Genomic DNA, 17,668 nt, shown 5'->3' on the forward strand with positions numbered 1-17,668 from the left:
GGGGCGCCACAACTAAAGGTTAAACATTTAAACTTGCCTGACAGACGATGCTAATTTAAATTCTCCTACAAAGTGAGGGTGGTGGGATGGGAGAACATTTACTACAAGTTCTGTTTGAGAATTGATCAACTTTTACTCCACTACAGTTAAGAATTAAATACTGTACGAAACAGCTATAGATAGTTGTTATAAGTTCATTTAATTTTGATGCTAAACTGATAGAAGATTGTATTTAATGTCACATCTCAACCTGCAGTGTAAGGAGGATGAACATGAGTTACTTCACAGACTTCCACAAGACGAGGATGAAGTTAAAAAACCTTTTTTTTGCTGATAGCCTGGATTCAGGGTGACACACATGGTGGCTTAATATAGAAGAAAGTTTGTGTCCATTAAAGACTCTGCCGGACCCAACTGGATGTTCCCATAAAGGAAACGGCAGTCTGGTCTAAGACCACTCTTAAAAGTTGGAACAGTTGAAGTGAACCTGTCGCTGCCCTCTGCTGGACACACTGTGAACTGAAGCCAAAAGTACTTCAAACACACTGTAACAGAATGTAACTAAGTATTTTACTCAAGTACAAACTTGAGGCGCTTGTACTCTTAATGGAAATCAGATTTTAAATACAAAATACAAACACTGATCAATATGCGATCTGATTATCAGTCAGGGTGATTACCTGTCAATACATAACATACAGTGAATACATGTAAATATATGTAAAATGTACTTTCTTGTACTTTGGATACTTCTGTACGCTTTTAGTTACTGCCAGAAAATTACTTTAGATACTTGAGTAAAGTCTTGAAGAAGCTGACAACATGTTATGTTACGGGCCAAAATGTTTTTTAATCACATGTAAAAACTTTTTATCTGCTGTACATCTTTTTAAATGTCTTTATTCACCTATTTACATGTCTCTGTTCACCTGGTCACCGCAGGCCTGAGATGCATTCAGGTGCGAGCTCAGACAATGGGAGGTGGGGGTTGTCAAACCTGGGGGGACTGTGTCAAACCTGGGGGGACTGTGTCAAACAGGCGCCACCTACTGGACATCAGGGTCTATGCGCTTTCCTTTGTTAGTGCAGTTTGGTTGTCATGTCAGAACGATGAGACGTCCCAACACAAACATAATGTGATAAAATATTAGAAACATTTTCTTATTTATGACTGATCAGAATATTACATCACTGACCTCCTCATGTGATTCCAATGGACCGTGAGTGACTCAGAATCAGAATCAGAACTCCTTTATTGGTCCTGCAAACAGAGATATCTGTGTGTCACAGCAGCCTGAGGACAGTTCAATTTAACATGAAATAATAATAATAATACAAAATGAACCATATAATAAAACAGTAAGAAATAGATTCTTATATATACATAATATGTACAAGTGCCCCGCCCCTTTCTGTGACATCACCACCATGAGGTCACCTTTCACAATTAATTTCATTAATTTTATGGTAAAAGTACAGAAGAGAAATAAATAAAGCTTGAGCTGCGGTGTCCAGATTACCTGAATTCACCTGATAACAATATTAAAGTGACTTGATTACATTCCGTTAGTATTAAGTAGTATTTAGTCATTATAGTGTTATTAAAAAGAAAAAAGCCTCTTTCACTCCTATTAACAATCTCAGTTGGTTCTATGGAATGAGAGAATACAGGAAACAGGATGCAGCAAACAACCTCCAGCCTGGACTCTAAACCCGGGAGATGAAGCAACTCTGTTCCCAGGACGCCTGCTGAGCTAAACAACACTGAGCAGCTGCCTCTCTGGTTTAATCCACATAAACCAGGCCAAAGAAGTCCCGCCCACAGGTTTTCTGACGAATGCAGGAGGTGCGCGCACCAAAAGGGGCGGTCTCACTCGTTTCCCGCGCGAAGTTAGGATTTCCCTCCAAAACTTTAAGTGTCTATAATAACCACTGACTGATCGTCATTCTGGTCCCTGCTGCTCTTCTCTGAGGACACGAACGTGGTGAGTAAACTGTTCTGTATGAATCTGCTTTGTGTGTCCAGTTACCTGCTCAGTACAGGTGTATTCATGTCTGTGTGGGAGGTGCACAGATCAGTTATTACCTACAGATCTCAGTAACTAAGCCCAGGTGACGTTCCTTCATATATCAGCGAGCTCCACATAGTAACTACCTTCCTTGGATAAGCCCAGTCAGTTCTACATATGTGCGGGTTAAAATGGAGCCAGCCTCGCTCTCATGTCGGTGAGGTTTGTTTTTACCTTAAATGTTTCTGAAATAACTCTGAACATGAAGCTGGAGTCGATTCATTTAACTGTTAAGTGTCGAGGTAAATTCGGCTGGAACATAATCCTCTATTACATCCATGCACCAAACCTCCATTGTGAATTTGGTCATTTTATCTCTGCCGTGATTATTACATGAATGATGTACAGCTAGTTAAATTTAGGTCGCTATCTCAAAACAAGTCGCTAGTTTTGGTAAATTCGGCATGAAGTTGTTCAATGTATTTACTATTTTGAACGGCATGAAAGCTGATTAGCTAACATTTACTGGTCAGTTTTAGGTGAGTGGTTATGTTAGCTAGCTGACTTTAAAGTTGTTGCAGATGCACTGCATGGTTTTGGAAACATGTTAGCAGCGGCTCAGCTGCCTTTATTAACGGGTGAGGACACACAAAGCGTCTGAGTCATTTAATCGTCGTGTTTTTACAGACAGGTTTGCATGTTAGCTAACGTGTGTCTGTTGGAGAGTGTTAGCATGACGCCATTCTCGTGCTGTGTAATGTTAGCTTGTTAGTATTAGCATCGTTACAGCCGAATATCAGAGTACAGCACAGTTAGCTAACAGGCTCCATGTGTTGTGTGTAATAATGTCTCAGTATGTTAGTATGTCAGCATCTAGAAGGTCATTCTGAGCAGCTAAAGTAGTTTATACACACAATATGAAGCCTCATTGTAGCTGCACACAAAGTATTCAGTGTGTTTGTATCACTTCTGTTTTAATGTGATATTAATATCACTGCACTGACTCCCTGTGTGTCAAAAGATTACTTACTACCTTTAAAAAACACATTTATTAAATGAGATTACAGTAGATTTTGGAGTGATGTGAGACTCCTGAAGTGATGTCATGCACATGGTTTCAGATGGCTATATCATTCTTTATTATAAAATGATAATCCTGTGAGAAATCCCCTTTTTGCCAGATGTGTCTTTAATCTGATTACATCTTCTTTTTTTCTGATACACACACACACACACACACACACACACACTTGCATACATCATCATGTTATACTCAAGTCCTTCCTTCTCTCTCCAGGTGAACAGTGGGACTTGTCTTCAGCTTCAGGTGAAACAGCTCTGACCTGTATGATGATCAGCCTGGAGAGGAGACACACCTGGTCCAACCAGGTCAGTGCTAAAACAGGTGCAAAAGTTAAAGGCAGGAAGTGTGAGATTTGTCAGTTGCTGCTCATTAATACTCTACTTTATTTGACTCATTTATATACAATATAATTAATATAAATAATATGATTATATTGTATTTAACATGTATATCTGCACTGTTCAGACACAACATTAAAACAACTGACAAGTGAAATGAGCATTGATCATCTTGTTACAATCAAATGTTCTGCTGGGAAACTTTGACTTCTGTCATTTCTGTGGATCCTCTTTGACAAACACCAGCCACCCAAACACTGTTCAGACCAACTACACCCCCTCATGACAATGGCACTCCTTGATGGCAGTGGCCTCCCAGCAGGTGAATGCACATGTAGCACCGTAGAAACTTCCCAGGAATGGTTCTGAGGAACCTGACGTAGAACCCAAGGTGTCAAACTGGCCTCCTCATTCTCCAGATCCCAGTCCAGTTGAGCATCTATGGGATGCGTCAGAACCAACTCCCATCCATGTTGGGGCCCCCATGGATTGTTCTTGGCTCAGACTGCATCCAGTGGAAGCTCAGTTGGATTGAGATCTGGGGAATCTGGAGGCCAGGTTGACACCTGGAGCTCTTTTCCACGTTCCTCGGGTTGTTTCTGAGCAGTTTTTGCAGTGTTGCAGGTGCGTTGTGCTGCTGGGGGGGCACTGCCACCAAGGAGTGCTGCTGCCATGACGGGGTGTACTTGGTCTGCAGCTGTGTTTGGGTGACTGGTGTTTGTCAAAGAGACGTCCACATGAATGCTAGGACTCATGGCTTCACAGCCGAACATGGCATTGGAACAAAATCATCCATGTTATTTATTTCACCTGTCAGTGGTTCTAATGTTGTGGCTCTCAGTGTGTTCACATGATAAATGCTTTTTACAGGTACACTCAAAACCTCCACAAATAAAGACAAAACATCCACAAAAACACACAAGACTTCCACAAATACACTGAAAATCTCCCAAAAAAGACTAAAAATCTTAATATTGACACACAAAATAACCATAAATACATACAAATCTCCACAAAACTTAACAATTTCATTAAAAACTTCCACAAATACACACAAAACTTCCACAAATACACAATAATCATCACAAATACATAAAACCTTCACTAATACACAGAAAACCTCCACAAAGAGACTCAAAACCTGCACAATGACACTCAAAATCTCTACAAACCTCCACAAATTCACTAAAAATTTCCACAAATACACAAAAAACTTACACAAATTTACTAAAAACCTCCACAAATACACAAAATGTCCATAAATCCACAAATAGACACAAAACCTGCACAAGACACATGAAACTACCACTGCTCTTCTTTCTCATCTTGCAGGTGACGGACGGTTGAAAGGACGAATCACAGAGACGAACAAGACGAGCCAAACAATGGAGACGAGCCTCCACAGGAGCCTGAAGGGAAAGTGTGATCTTTCACCTGGACTTTACCAGGGGATCAAACATGGCTGATAGACCTGCAGAGTGCTGATGGTCACTGATGGATTCTCCAGAACGAGAGCAGCCAGGAGCTGAAAGTGTGGGCAGAGGAACAGGCTGCTGAGGACCAGCTGGACGACGGTTTCCTGAACTGAATCCTGACTTTCTGTCATGGAGTTCTGTGGACTGACATGTTGTCTGGTTGGTGCTCGGCCCGGGACAGGAAGGCTCTGCAGCAGGTGATCCATCCATCCACAGAGCACCAGTGACAGAGGAGAGGTGAGGTGTCTGCTCAGAGCTCAAACAATACTGAAAAGACTAACAGAACCAGAAGGAACCGCTGACGTAGCTTCTGTCCTCAGGCTGTGAGACTCCTGAAGTGATGTCATGCACATGGTTTCAGATGGCTATATCATTCTTTATTATAAAATGATAATCCTGTGAGAAATCCCCTTTTTGCCAGATGTGTCTTTAATCTGATTACATCTTCTTTTTTTCTGATATACACACACACGCACACACACACACACACACACACACACACACACATATATGCATACATCATCGTGTTATACTCAAGTCCTTCCTTCTCTCTCCAGGTGAACAGTGGGACTTGTCTTCAGCTTCAGGTGAAACAGCTCTGACCTGTATGATGATCAGCCTGGAGAGGAGACACACCTGGTCCAACAAGGTCAGTGCCAAGGTGCAAAAATTAAAGGCAGGAAGTGTGAGATTTGTCAGTTGCTGTTCATTAATACTCTACTTTATTTGACTCATTTATATACAATATAATTAATATAAATAATATGATTATATTGTATTTAACATGTATATCTGCACTGTTCAGACACAACATTAAAACAACTGACAAGTGAAATGAGCATTGATCATCTTGTTACAATCAAATGTTCTGCTGGGAAACTTTGACTTCTGTCATTTCTGTGGAGCCTCTTTGACAAACACCATCCACCCAAACACTGTTCAGACCAACTACACCCCCTCATGACAATGGCACTCCTTGATGGCAGTGGCCTCCCAGCAGGTGAATGCACATGTAGCACCGTAGAAACTTCCCAGGAATGGTTCTGAGGAACCTGACGTAGAACCCAAGGTGTCAAACTGGCCTCCTCATTCTCCAGATCCCAGTCCAGTTGAGCATCTATGGGATGCGTCAGAACCAACTCCCATCCATGTTGGGGCCCCCATGGATTGTTCTTGGCTCAGACTGCATCCAGTGGAAGCTCAGTTGGATTGAGATCTGGGGAATCTGGAGGCCAGGTTGACACCTTGAGCTCTTTTCCACGTTCCTCGAGTCGTTCCTGAGCAGTTTTTGCAGTGTTGCAGGTGCGTTGTCCTGCTGGGGGGGCACTGCCACCAAGGAGTGCTGCTGCCATGACGGAGTGTACTTGGTCTGCAGCTGTGTTTGGGTGACTGGTGTTTGTCAAAGAGACATCCACATGAATGCTAGGACTCATGGCTTCACAGCCGAACATGGCGTTGGAACAAAATCATCCATGTTATTTATTTCACCTGTCAGTGGTTCTAATGTTGTGGCTCTCAGTGTGTTCACATGTTAAATACTTTATGAGTTAGATCAAACAAATGCATTTAGGCAGTGTAACCAGACTTGTTTATATTTCCTCTCAGTTAAAGAAAACCTGTAAAAAATACTTCTACTTCCTTTGAACCCTGTGGGTTTTGAGCTGGGACTTAAACATTTTAAATGGACAGCTTCATTTATATAGATTCAACATTAACATTAGCCTCGCCCGATTCGCCCAGCAGGCCACTAATAAGGATCATATCCAGTTTCTGACGTGCAACTGTGCGGTTGTTAAGTTTTTGGTGTGTTTTGCGGTTCTTGTTGTTTCATTCATGGTAGAGGTGCAGCAAACTGAGCTACCAACACCAGCAGAATGACTGGAGACATGTTAATTTCTGGTGGCCTGTGTAAAGTTTCTCTTGAGCGGTTGTTTGTTTGTCTACGTCCTCCTCAGTGTATAAACTATGTTAAGCAGAGCCTGGTGTTAACGTTGGCATTGTTATTCAGGGTAGAAGTGCAGCCAGTTGAGAGCTCAGCAGCAGCAGAACTGAGTGGAGACATGTTGTTTTGGAGGCCTCGTGGTATAGAGCTTTATAGTGATAAAAGTTCAGTAATCCAGTTGTTAGTGGTCTGCCAGACAAACCTGGTGTTAATATTGTAAGTTACAGGCTAATTTGACCGGACTTCAGCTATCTTCAATGGCAAATGCCCGAGTGCTGTCCATCGGAGCTGTAAGCAGTGTTTTCCATGAATGGCAGTAGTCAGGCCTTTGATCAGTTGCTGGTATTGGTAATAGCGTATCTTACGAGCCCTCGTGCGATCCCGCCAACTTACAGGTCCCTCATGTTCAGACACCTATGGTTGGTAGAAGCGTGCACAAAGTGTGCGTGTTTAGCTTGGGCCTCGGCCTGGCTAGGGACATGCTCAGGGCCACGGTAGAAGCTAGCCTGACGCCACTAAAGCGGCTTGGATCTCTGCCCTCAACTGTCCATGACGATTTCCCTCGCGAGTTCAGTGTGTATGGACGCGATGCCTTTGCTTGAAGATAATGTTGAACCTCGGTGATAAAACAAATTTTTAAAAAAAATTGCAGGAATTCATTTTCTTTGCAACTGTGTGCAACAGCTTCCTGTGTGATAACACCATGCAGAGATCATTACAAAGCTGTTACAGGGCCCTCGGCCTCACTGCCCGGCAGGCCACTAATAAGGAACCGAGTGTGCTGTGGTGGCGTTTTTTGTTTGGAAGCAGTTGTTGTGGTCATGTTGGAAATGCAGAGAACTGATAGCTACAAACAGCTTGAGCGGTTGTTAGTTTGTCTGTGTCCTTCTGAGTGTATTGAAGGTTTGTTTTCAGTTCAGGTACATCTCCACTCAAGCACGCAACTGTGTGTCCAGAAAGTGCTTGATAAACTTTATGAAGCCTTGGAAGTTGTTGTCTTGCGAACTGATAGCAACAAACAGCTTAAATGGTTGTTAGTTTGTCTGCGTCCTTCTGAGTGTATTGAAGGTTTGTTTTCAGTTCAGGTACATCTCCACTTGAGAGCGCAATTGTGTGTCCAGAAAGTGCTTGATAAACTTTATGAAGCCTTGGAAGTTGTTTTGCTGGAGAAACATTGTGGTATGAAGCGTAAACACTGTCAGCTAAACAATGTTGAGTGCAGTGAGCTATGACGAGAAGTTCACCATCGTAGAGTTCTTGGCACAAAGTTCTGTAACAGCAGTCCAGTTGTTACTGGTCTGCTCGACAAACCTGGTTTGTGTAAACCGACCAGCCAGAGCAGATTTAGGCCCGACCTCAAAACCCACAGGATTCAATGAGTTTTTACAGCTACTGGATAAACACAAAAATTATATATAAAAATATAACTTGAAATTAAATGTATATGAAAATACAAGTCCTCTCACTGTTAACAACTCGACTCTCGAGTCCTGTTAATAGCCCACAGAGTGCGTTATTTGATGACCTGAGAATGAGATTCAAAAATCAGCTGTCTGTCTACAGATTTGCTTTTTGAGTGTACTGACATCACGCACTTAATCAATTAATAATTTTCCTCCATAATGCAGCACACTGGCTTGTCTCACATTTCCTCTCTAAGGTCTCAACTTTCTGCTTTTAATGCTGTGTAGCTTAATCTATAATAATACATCATGTCTGATCAGCGAATATTTAATGTTGATTATATGAATCTGCAAAGTAACTTGTAACTAAACCTGTTAGTAAACCTGTTAGACAAAGTCCAATGAAAGTATGAATAATGCAGTTAAAAACTCAGTTTGTGCAAAATATGAAAAGTATTTAACATGTATATCTGCACTGTTCAGACACAACATTAAAACAGCTGACAAGTGAAGTGAGCATTGATCATCTTGTTACAATCAAATGTTCTGCTGGGAAACTTTGACTTCTGTCATTTCTGTGGATTCTCTTTGACAAACACCATCCACCCAAACACTGTTCAGACCAACTGCACCCCCTCATGGCAAAGAACCCAAGGTGTCAAACTGGCCTCCTCATTCTCCAGAACCCAGTCCAGTTGAGCATCTATGGGATGCGTCAGAACCAACTCCCATCCATGTTGGGGCCCCCATGGATCGTTCTTGGCTCAGGCTGCATCCAGTGGAAGCTCAGTTGGATTGAGATCTGGGGAATCTGGAGGTCATGTTGACACCTTGAGCTCTTTCCCACGTTCCTCGGGTCGTTCCTGAGGGGGGGGGGGCACTGCCACCAAGGAGTGCTGCTGCCATGACGGGGTGTACTTGGTCTGCAGCTGTGTTTGGGTGACTGGTGTTTGTCAAAGAGACGTCCACATGAATACTAGGACTCATGGTTTCACAGCCGAACATGGCATTGGAACAAAATCATCCATGTTATTTATTTCACCTGTCAGTGGTTCTAATGTTGTGGCTCTCAGTGTGTACACGTTAAATGCTTTTTACAGGTACACTCAAAACCTCCACAAATAAAGACAAAACATCCACAAAAACACACAAGACTTCCACAAATGCACTCAAAATCTCCCAAAAAGACAAAAAAAAAAAAAAAATCACAAAATAAACATAAATACACACAAAAACTTCACAAATTCACAAAAAACTTCCATAAATATACACAAAATCTCCACAATGACACACAAAGTCTCTACAAACCTCCTCAAATTCACTACAAACTTCCACAAATACACAAAAACCTCCACAAATACACAAAAACCTCCACAAATACACACAAAATCTCCACAAATACACAAAAAACTTCCACAAACACACAAAAACCTCCACAAATACACAAAAACCTCCACAAATACACAAAAACCTCCACAAATAGACACAAAACCAGCACAAGACACATGAAACTACCACTGCTCTTCTTTCTCATCTTGCAGGTGACGGACGGTTGAAAGGACGAATCACAGAGACGAACAAGACGAGCCAAACAATGGAGACGAGCCTCCACAGGAGCCTGAAGGGAAAGTGTGATCTTTCACCTGGACTTTACCAGGGGATCAAACATGGCTGATAGACCTGCAGAGTGCTGATGGTCACTGATGGATTCTCCAGGACGCAGCCAGGAGCTGAAAGTGTGGGCAGAGGAACAGGCTGCTGAGGACCAGCTGGACGACGGTTTCCTGAACTGAATCCTGACTTTCTGTCATGGAGCTCTGTGGACTGACATGTTGTCTGGTTGGTGCTCGGCCCGGGACAGGAAGGCTCTGCAGCAGGTGATCCATCCATCCACAGAGCACCAGTGACAGAGGAGAGGTGATCCACATCGATGCATTCAGAATCTCCTGTCGCTCAAAATTTAACACTTTGGCAAGAAGAGTTGTGGTGTTTTTAATATGAGCAGGAGCAAACTCACATTCTTTCATTCTACAAGGCAGAAACTCCTCTCAAATATGAACGTTCCCATCTTTGTTTTTAATAAGTATTTTGTAGTTAATGAGTATAAATGCGGGTCAGTCTGATGTGCCTCCCTCGCTGTCTCTCACAGACAGACCACAAGTGTCATGGAGTAATCAAGTGTTTAACTAACTGTACAATAAATATCTGCATTAAGAAATTATTATTCTGAAATAAACTAAAGTACAAAGTTTTCAGTATCATTACTAAGTAAAGTAAACAACTAGACGTGAGAACTGTGAGTGTTCTGAATAACAAACGTAGCAGATTTTAATGGTGTTATTTTCATCTCAGAACTAATTATTCATTATTAGGATTTTACAACTGTCAAAGTTAAAGCTGGAGGCTAAATTAAGTACTTTTTGGAAAATAGTAGAATATTATTATTTCATGTTGGGGTCATCACTGTGTCATTTCAGAGACATCTTAAACATGTTACTTACCATGAAACATGCGAACCTGTAAAAGTATTAACAATAAAAGATTGTCACAGTGAAAATCTTCTGAAATCCAAATGGATCAGTACCAACAATCCTCTCACTCAGATTCTCCTGTTTGCCTCTTGACCGATTTGCTTACTTGATTTAATGAGATTTTCTCAGTTTTAAAAGTGTTTGGACGTAAAGATTTAATTCTTATTTTGGTCAACACAAACCAAACGACCAGAGTTTGTGACTTCAGGTGTGAAGAGCGGCGCTGATCCAGCTCCAACAGGCCCGGCGACTGTAAAGACTGAGAGGGAAACAACACTAGTGCAATATTATATTTATTTCTTACAGTGAATTTTGGTTGCCATACAAGAAGTCTTGAGGATTTGAGGGGCGGGGGGGGAAGGAAGAGTGCAGTTACAGGAAAATTCTCTCTCTTTTCATTTCAGTAATTAGTTGACTCTATGATGATTCAGTAGCACAAAATTACAGCAACATAGAAAACATGAACACAAGTCTCAGCACAAATTACCGAAAAAACATCTTAGCCTCTATGAAGACTTAATCAAAGAATAAAATCTATTCATGAGAAAAAATAAATTAATTAATCAAGAAAGAAAGAAAGAAAGAAGAAAAAAAAAAGAAAGAAACAGTTACCCAAATGTTGGACGATGATAAAGGTGGGAGCAGTGTTTTTGACGGGGAGTGGAAGTGGGTCAGTGAGCCGTGCCTGTCCGAAACACGGCCTGGTGATGCTCATTAAAGATTCCTACTACATCTACTCAGCTCTACGTTTCCACAGAGAAAACTGCTCAGTGACCTGCTGATCCACAGAGGACGCAGCAGCCACCGCTAATCTTTGTGGTGGATTCATGTATGTATACATATATATAGGTTTCATATAGTTTCCTACCAAGATGGCCTGCGGATATATACTTTTTTTTTGTTTTTGTTTTTTTTTCTTTTAAATTTACAGTTTTTGCTCTTTTTTTATACACACACTCTGGACTCGGGGATTTCAGGAGATGAGAGTCAGGCAGATGGTGGTCGTCAGAAGATACCTGGGTTTGTGGTCACTTGATTGGCCAAAAGAAATCTTAATTCTACTGCAGAAGAGAGTGTATCTACTTTAGGCAACACGCAGCCCAGTCGCCGGGATGATACGTTGGCGGAGAACATTCTGCAAACCGCTGACACGTTTCATGTGTACGCAACCAAAATGTGTGGTGTCATGTGACGGCCGTCCAGCCTGTGAACACGAGTCTCAGACGGCGTTCCAGCATTTGTAGTCGTAACACCAATAAATTCTTTTTGATGAGAACGGATGTGACCAGCCCTGTTTGTGGCCAGTTTTAATTTCAAAGTATTCGTGAGTGTATTTAATGAGACCTGTAGGTGTGTCCAGGTGTGTTTTTGTCAGGCGATAACACTTGTCATTTGTAATGGGAAGTCCTGAAGTCTCTGATGATAGAAAAAAATATTTTTATTGAGAAGTCAGAACAAACCCTAAGCATGTCTGTGGCAACAAACTATGTAGGAACATTTCCAGCACTATTTCGTGCAGAAAAAACTCAATGTTTTTTTTTTTTAGCAAAACATCAGGAAATCTCCAGGACAAAAAATTTCCCAGTTCTGATGAGAAGTTGGAACAAAACCTGGTGGTTTAACAAGACCAAAGCACAACTCCTGCATGGTAGGTGGCTACAGACAGCTGATGTTTCTGATGGGAAGTTGTTAGCAGTGACAGAACTCAGGTATGTTCAGAGAAGTCCGGACGTGTTGTCAGACAGGTGATACAGCGTCTCAACGTATCCGAGGTTTGCAGAAACGTACATTGCCAACATTTATTCTGGCGATCGGGTCGGCAACACTTTATTAAAAACACTGACAAGTGATTGCGTCATGATATGTAACTTAAAATGGTAAAATAAAACACAACCAAGGAGATTCATTCAGAATAAATATTGCTTCTTACATAACCCATAAGTCTAATAATATCCACGTTTTTATCTATATAGTATTTCTGCTTTTTGGCAATCCACGCGTCAGTGTTGAACCTCTATAAAATTTCATAGAACTCTATACAAATCTTTAAAAATACTGTGCTTTTCCCCTCCGACACGTCGCTGTTTGTTTTTAAAATAAGTTACATGTTCAAACAGGAACAGCGTTATAGCAGCATCGTCCCGTGCCGGCCTCCGTACGGCGTAATGTTCACAGAACACAGAGCTTGTGTATGTTTCACTGTCTCCTCGAAAGCTGCACCTGCAGGAAGCTGCGGAGTGTGATATGAAACCAAACGAGGGTGAAGTTGCTCTAAAACGATATATATATGTATATATATGTTCTCCAGACGTTGGGTTAGTCGAGCACATATCCAACCACACGTGAGGTGTGCTCTGAAGGAATCTACTTCAGGATAAAAACACGAGCTCTTCTTCTCTACAGAGCGACGGTGCAGGTGGAGGAGGCGGGGAGCTATTTAAGGCATCCTCTGCAGGATGATGGTGTGAATGAGACCACTGCGCTGGTCCTCAGGTCAGCTCTGGCAACTATAAATCAACCTTCATAGAATTTCTTTTTTTCTTTTTTACTCTAAACCTTTTAATAGAGCTATACATAGAATCAAATAGACATTTTTATCCTGTTAAACACTCTTATATACACACATTTCAACACATACTGTACTTCTACTTCTGACCAGCCTGTATCATTGCTAGCAAACACATACAAATGTCCAGCTTTATAAATGCTGATTAATTTTAAATTGGACCCTTCTAACAAAGTTTAAATCACGTCTCTTCAGCCGGAGCTGCAGTGAGACCGGATCAGAATAGGGGAGAAGCTCTTTGTCGAGTCATCTGCACCGGATCATCGTTTTCTTTCCCTTTTCTAATCTCACACAGGGCTCACGCTGACGAACATCTGCCGGCTCTGTCAGGTTATTCTCTGCTTGGTTTTTTTGCACAGTGGTTAGAGGGCAGGACGAGGCGTGAGGACTTACGTGAACACGTAATTCTACATAAAACCCCGAAGCCTCGGATTCTCCATCTGCTCCAAAAAGCAAACGCTTCGCCGAGAATTCACGTCATCTGGCTGAAGTCGCTTTACAAAGTATTAACCTGCTGATATGTACAATTATAGGACAAGATCTGTTTTTATCTTCTCAAACGACCGGACTCTGCCGGGCGGCCAGTCGGTCTGCAACAGCTTCGTTAACGCAGCGTTGCGTCTCCAGCTTCTTTCTTAAAGAAAACCACTGAAGGCTCTTTTGGTCTGAAACAGTAGTTGGTTTCATTTTGACTCCAGATCACAGATTTGTGCAGTTTCAGATCACCGTTTGGTTGGACTTGAGCTCGAGTTAGCTTGATGCTAGCAAATCTCACTGAGTCTTAATCTTCTTGCTCTTTTTCTATTAACAAAGAACAATGTACAAAATGTTCAGGCAGTCGTTGGATAAATAGAAAACGTTATTAATTTCTCTGGTGAAACTTGAGTTTTGGATCTTAAATATCAGGTTACTTATAACATTTATTGTTTACAATTGTTGACAGCTAAAAAAGGGATTCCAAAGGATCCAACACTGGATTCAAAATCAATAAAATACCATCAGGTGACAGCTTTAAATGGGTCGACATTTTAGGAAACGCATATTAATTTTCTCGTTCAGTTTGTTGAGAAGATCGATACCACTGTCATGTGAATGTGGAGCTGAAGCCTGGAGATGATTAGCTTAGCTTAGCTTAGCTTAGCATTAAGACTGAAGCAGGGAAAAGTGTGGATGCACTGAAGAGGAAACTGGACACAGTGTCCGTGTGAAGGCCCCGTTCATTCAGATTAAAGCTGCTCTGTGATGCACGAAGCCAAGAAAGTTCAACTTCCAGATACAAAATCACCGACATCACTGTTGTTCGGGGGACAGAGACGTACTCTGACACTTTCAGCCCTTCGCTAAATAAATTGATGTAATCGTGTCGCTCCTCTAGACTTTCTAAAGGTTACCGGAATGGATAAAAATGGATCTTTTTGAAGGTTATCCTGACGGGATTCTGAGGAGCAGTTCAGTGGCTGTAGATATATTTCTGTCTGGACTGAAGCAGCGGACTGACTGACAGATACCTCCACAGCACACTGATCATCAGGTGAGATATGACATATTGAACTTTGAGCTTTTGTTAGCACTTTTCCTGCCTCCAGTCTTACTGCGAAGCTAATCGTCTCCAGATTCATATTTCCTGCACAGACATCAGAGTGCTATCAGTGTTCTGACGCGCAGCAATACGTTTAATCCCCAAAAATGTGAGACTATTCCTTTAAACCTGGTAACGCTCTCTCTCTATTAAACCTCTTCTTCTACCACGTGCACACAGGGTGTTGGATATGTTAGCGCTGCTGTGGGGCCACATGAACGCTGAGTGTTGACCTGCTGATGGTGAGGGGAAGGAGATCTGACGTCGTGAGGGGAAGGAAAGTACAAAAGCGAAGAACAGCTCTAGTTTACCTACTGTGGCCTAAAGAGCGGGTCTGAGGAAAGAGCTAAACTGGCCTTAGTGATAACTCGGGTCAACCATCAACACGCACACACACATTCACACACACACACACACAACACTTGAAGGAAAAACCAAGAGGACGCCCTTATCAGACAGACAAGCCCAAACCACTTCAAGGTGAGAATATTCCTGGTCCAACGTTTGTCTGTCCGTCTTGTACCTCGTGTCCTCGCCTCCGTTGTCTTCGTATGATGAGGTGGACACCGGCTGGGTGCAGACTGACGAGGGGCCGCGGGGCCCCTGGTACAGCGGAGCGCCTCCTCTGGTGACCACCTCTGTCCACACTTTGCTCTCTCTCAGGAGAAGAAGGCCATCGCAGTATCGGTGTGTTACATGCTTAGGATGTGTGAAGACAGTGTGTGCTCTTGTTTGTCAGTGTGTGGCACTCTGCATAAAGTGTGTGTGTGTGTGTGTGTGTGTGTGTGTGTGTGTGTGTGTGTGTGTGTGTGTGTGCATGGACATGAGATATGGTTCAGTATTCGTTTAAACATGTCAGCTAATGTTCTTATTTTTGACACAAACAGGTGAAAAGCAAAAAAAATGGAGTCTATCTCAAATTTTTCTCTACAACCTTAGATGCACCCAGAAATATAACTCCGGTAGGACTCTAGTGAAGAAATATTATTCTCTGAACAAACTCTAGCAAAGATAGAAAAGGAGCAACGACCAGCTCAGCTGGTTCTTCATGCACCCACACCGGGTGTATGGAAAAAGTCTTCAGTATTCCAAAGCAGTTGGGTGAGCACGAGTCTTTATGTGAAATAAACTTCCAGACAAGTATTTTTCCAGTGTTTGAGTCCACGCTATTCCAGAGTTTTTGTTTTCTGGTCAGTCCTTCGTACTGGCCTCCTCTTCTCTCTCTCTCTCCTTCATGTGACTTAGCAGCTATTCTCTTCTCTCTCTCCCCCTGCAGTTCCGCCAACATCCCATGATCGCCTGATGCTCAGAGCGGTGGGAAGGAGGAAGAGGGCGGACAAGACCGGAGCACTGAGATGAGGGCGACAGAGGATGAGAGAGGACAAAAACAGCAAGAGGCAGCATCAGCTTGGACAAAACTTCTACCCAGTTCCACGACTTGAGATTATGTCTGATGAAGAGATTGGTAAAAGTGATCGGTAACACCTCCCTCTCCTCGGCCGGACTCCACGCGTCTCCTCCCCGTCTCCTCGGGGCTTATCTGTCCTGCAGCAGCTTGAGGGCCCTCTCGATGTTCATGCGGTGGCCCACCCTCGTCACGCCCAGGTCTATCAGGTCCTCTTTTTGCAGTGAGGGCAGGTGAGCTCCCTCGATCTCATTGTCCAGGAAAGCGTCTCTGTGCTCCCCCAGGTTGAGGCTTTCCAGCCAGTCCGCCACGTCGTGCTTGCTCCACAGCTCCATGGGTTTGGAGGCGAACGGCTTGCCCGAGGCCGCCACCGCCTGCATCAGCGTGAGCGGCGATGGAGAGCGCGAACTCCCGCTGCCGCCGCAGGAGGAGCTCAGGCTGTACCCGCCGCCGCTGCCCATGGGCGGCGTGGGCAGACCGAAGACGTCGGTAAGGGTGGGCGACACGGAGGGCGGCAGTGAGGAGCAGGGGGTGAGGGAGGAGGCGGAGTCAGGCGGGCTGCAAGGATGCGTCTGGGATGGAAGGCTGCTGGGAGGAGTGGAGGTGAGGGCAGCAGCGCCGGCAGCGTTGTTACGCATTCCTGAGTCTTCAGTGGGAGGCCTGAGGGAACAGAGGAGACGACAGGTCAGTCAGAGCGAGACACACACAATCACCAGTGGTCAATTTATTATCAAAATGAAGTTCCAGCAAAGATGATCGTAAGGAAGTGGAGGAGCTGAGGATGGAGGTGGAGCTACACGTCACAAGGCTGACAGAGTTTGAGACTGTGTTTCAACCTTTGTAAGTGTGACACGACTCGATATTTCTGAGTAAACCTTGAGAGAATTTTTCTGTCTTCTGTGGCAACAAATCTGCGTGTTTTTGACAAGACCTTGAAACATGTCGGCTGTTTGTCTGGTCAAAAAACTGATATTTTTTACAGGAAGTCGGGACGTTTCCAGCAGTGTTCCTGCCAAAACACGGATTTCAAGTCAAAATATGATGTTTCCTAACCAAGTGGTTGGTGGGCCTCAAACTAAACGGACCAATTACAGTGCAGATTAAATTGAAGTTTGAATCTAAGGAAACATGAAGGTGCAACATATCAGTGGTTTTGCAAAAAAAAAAAAAATCAATTGCAAACATTTATTGTCTCTTAATGTTCATTAGACTGTCACTGCTGAAGGATCTCTGATGTAATGCTGCACAGTGAACAGTAGGAGGCAGCACAGACAAACAGTTCTGCTGAACCTGCAGCAGCTGATGAAACATGTTGATGTTAAATCAGGTCAGAGCC

General features: G+C 43.0%; 1 protein-coding gene and 1 long non-coding RNA gene across 9 annotated transcripts in view; one reads left to right on the forward strand and one right to left on the reverse strand.

The window, feature by feature from the left end:
• Positions 1-1,841: 1,841 nt before the first annotated feature.
• On the forward strand, positions 1,842-16,339 carry LOC119017819. Of its 3 annotated transcripts, none has more exons than XR_005074565.1 (6): positions 1,842-1,985; positions 3,307-3,398; positions 4,764-5,143; positions 5,464-5,555; positions 9,793-14,879; positions 15,108-15,938. It is a non-coding gene; the product is annotated as an uncharacterized LOC119017819 (long non-coding RNA). The 3 variants fall into 3 exon arrangements; XR_005074566.1 differs by adding an exon at positions 16,204-16,339 and having other exon boundaries at positions 1,843-1,985; positions 9,793-16,028; XR_005074567.1 differs by adding an exon at positions 16,204-16,338 and having other exon boundaries at positions 1,843-1,985; positions 9,793-15,407.
• Positions 14,251-17,668, reverse strand: part of LOC119017818 (SH3 and multiple ankyrin repeat domains protein 2-like) — a 47,896-nt gene continuing 44,478 nt past the window's right edge. For 5 of the 6 annotated variants that reach the window (XM_037094908.1, XM_037094906.1, XM_037094907.1 and 2 more), the window contains one exon: positions 14,251-16,992. In XM_037094908.1, coding sequence (XP_036950803.1) covers positions 16,464-16,992 — 529 coding nt within the window. In that variant the 3' untranslated portion in view covers positions 14,251-16,463. The remainder of the gene's footprint in view (positions 16,993-17,668) is intronic. The other variant, XR_005074564.1, reaches the window with a different exon arrangement.

This window comes from Acanthopagrus latus, chromosome 4 (genome assembly GCF_904848185.1).
Source record: "Acanthopagrus latus isolate v.2019 chromosome 4, fAcaLat1.1, whole genome shotgun sequence".
Lineage (NCBI taxonomy): Eukaryota > Metazoa > Chordata > Actinopteri > Spariformes > Sparidae > Acanthopagrus > Acanthopagrus latus.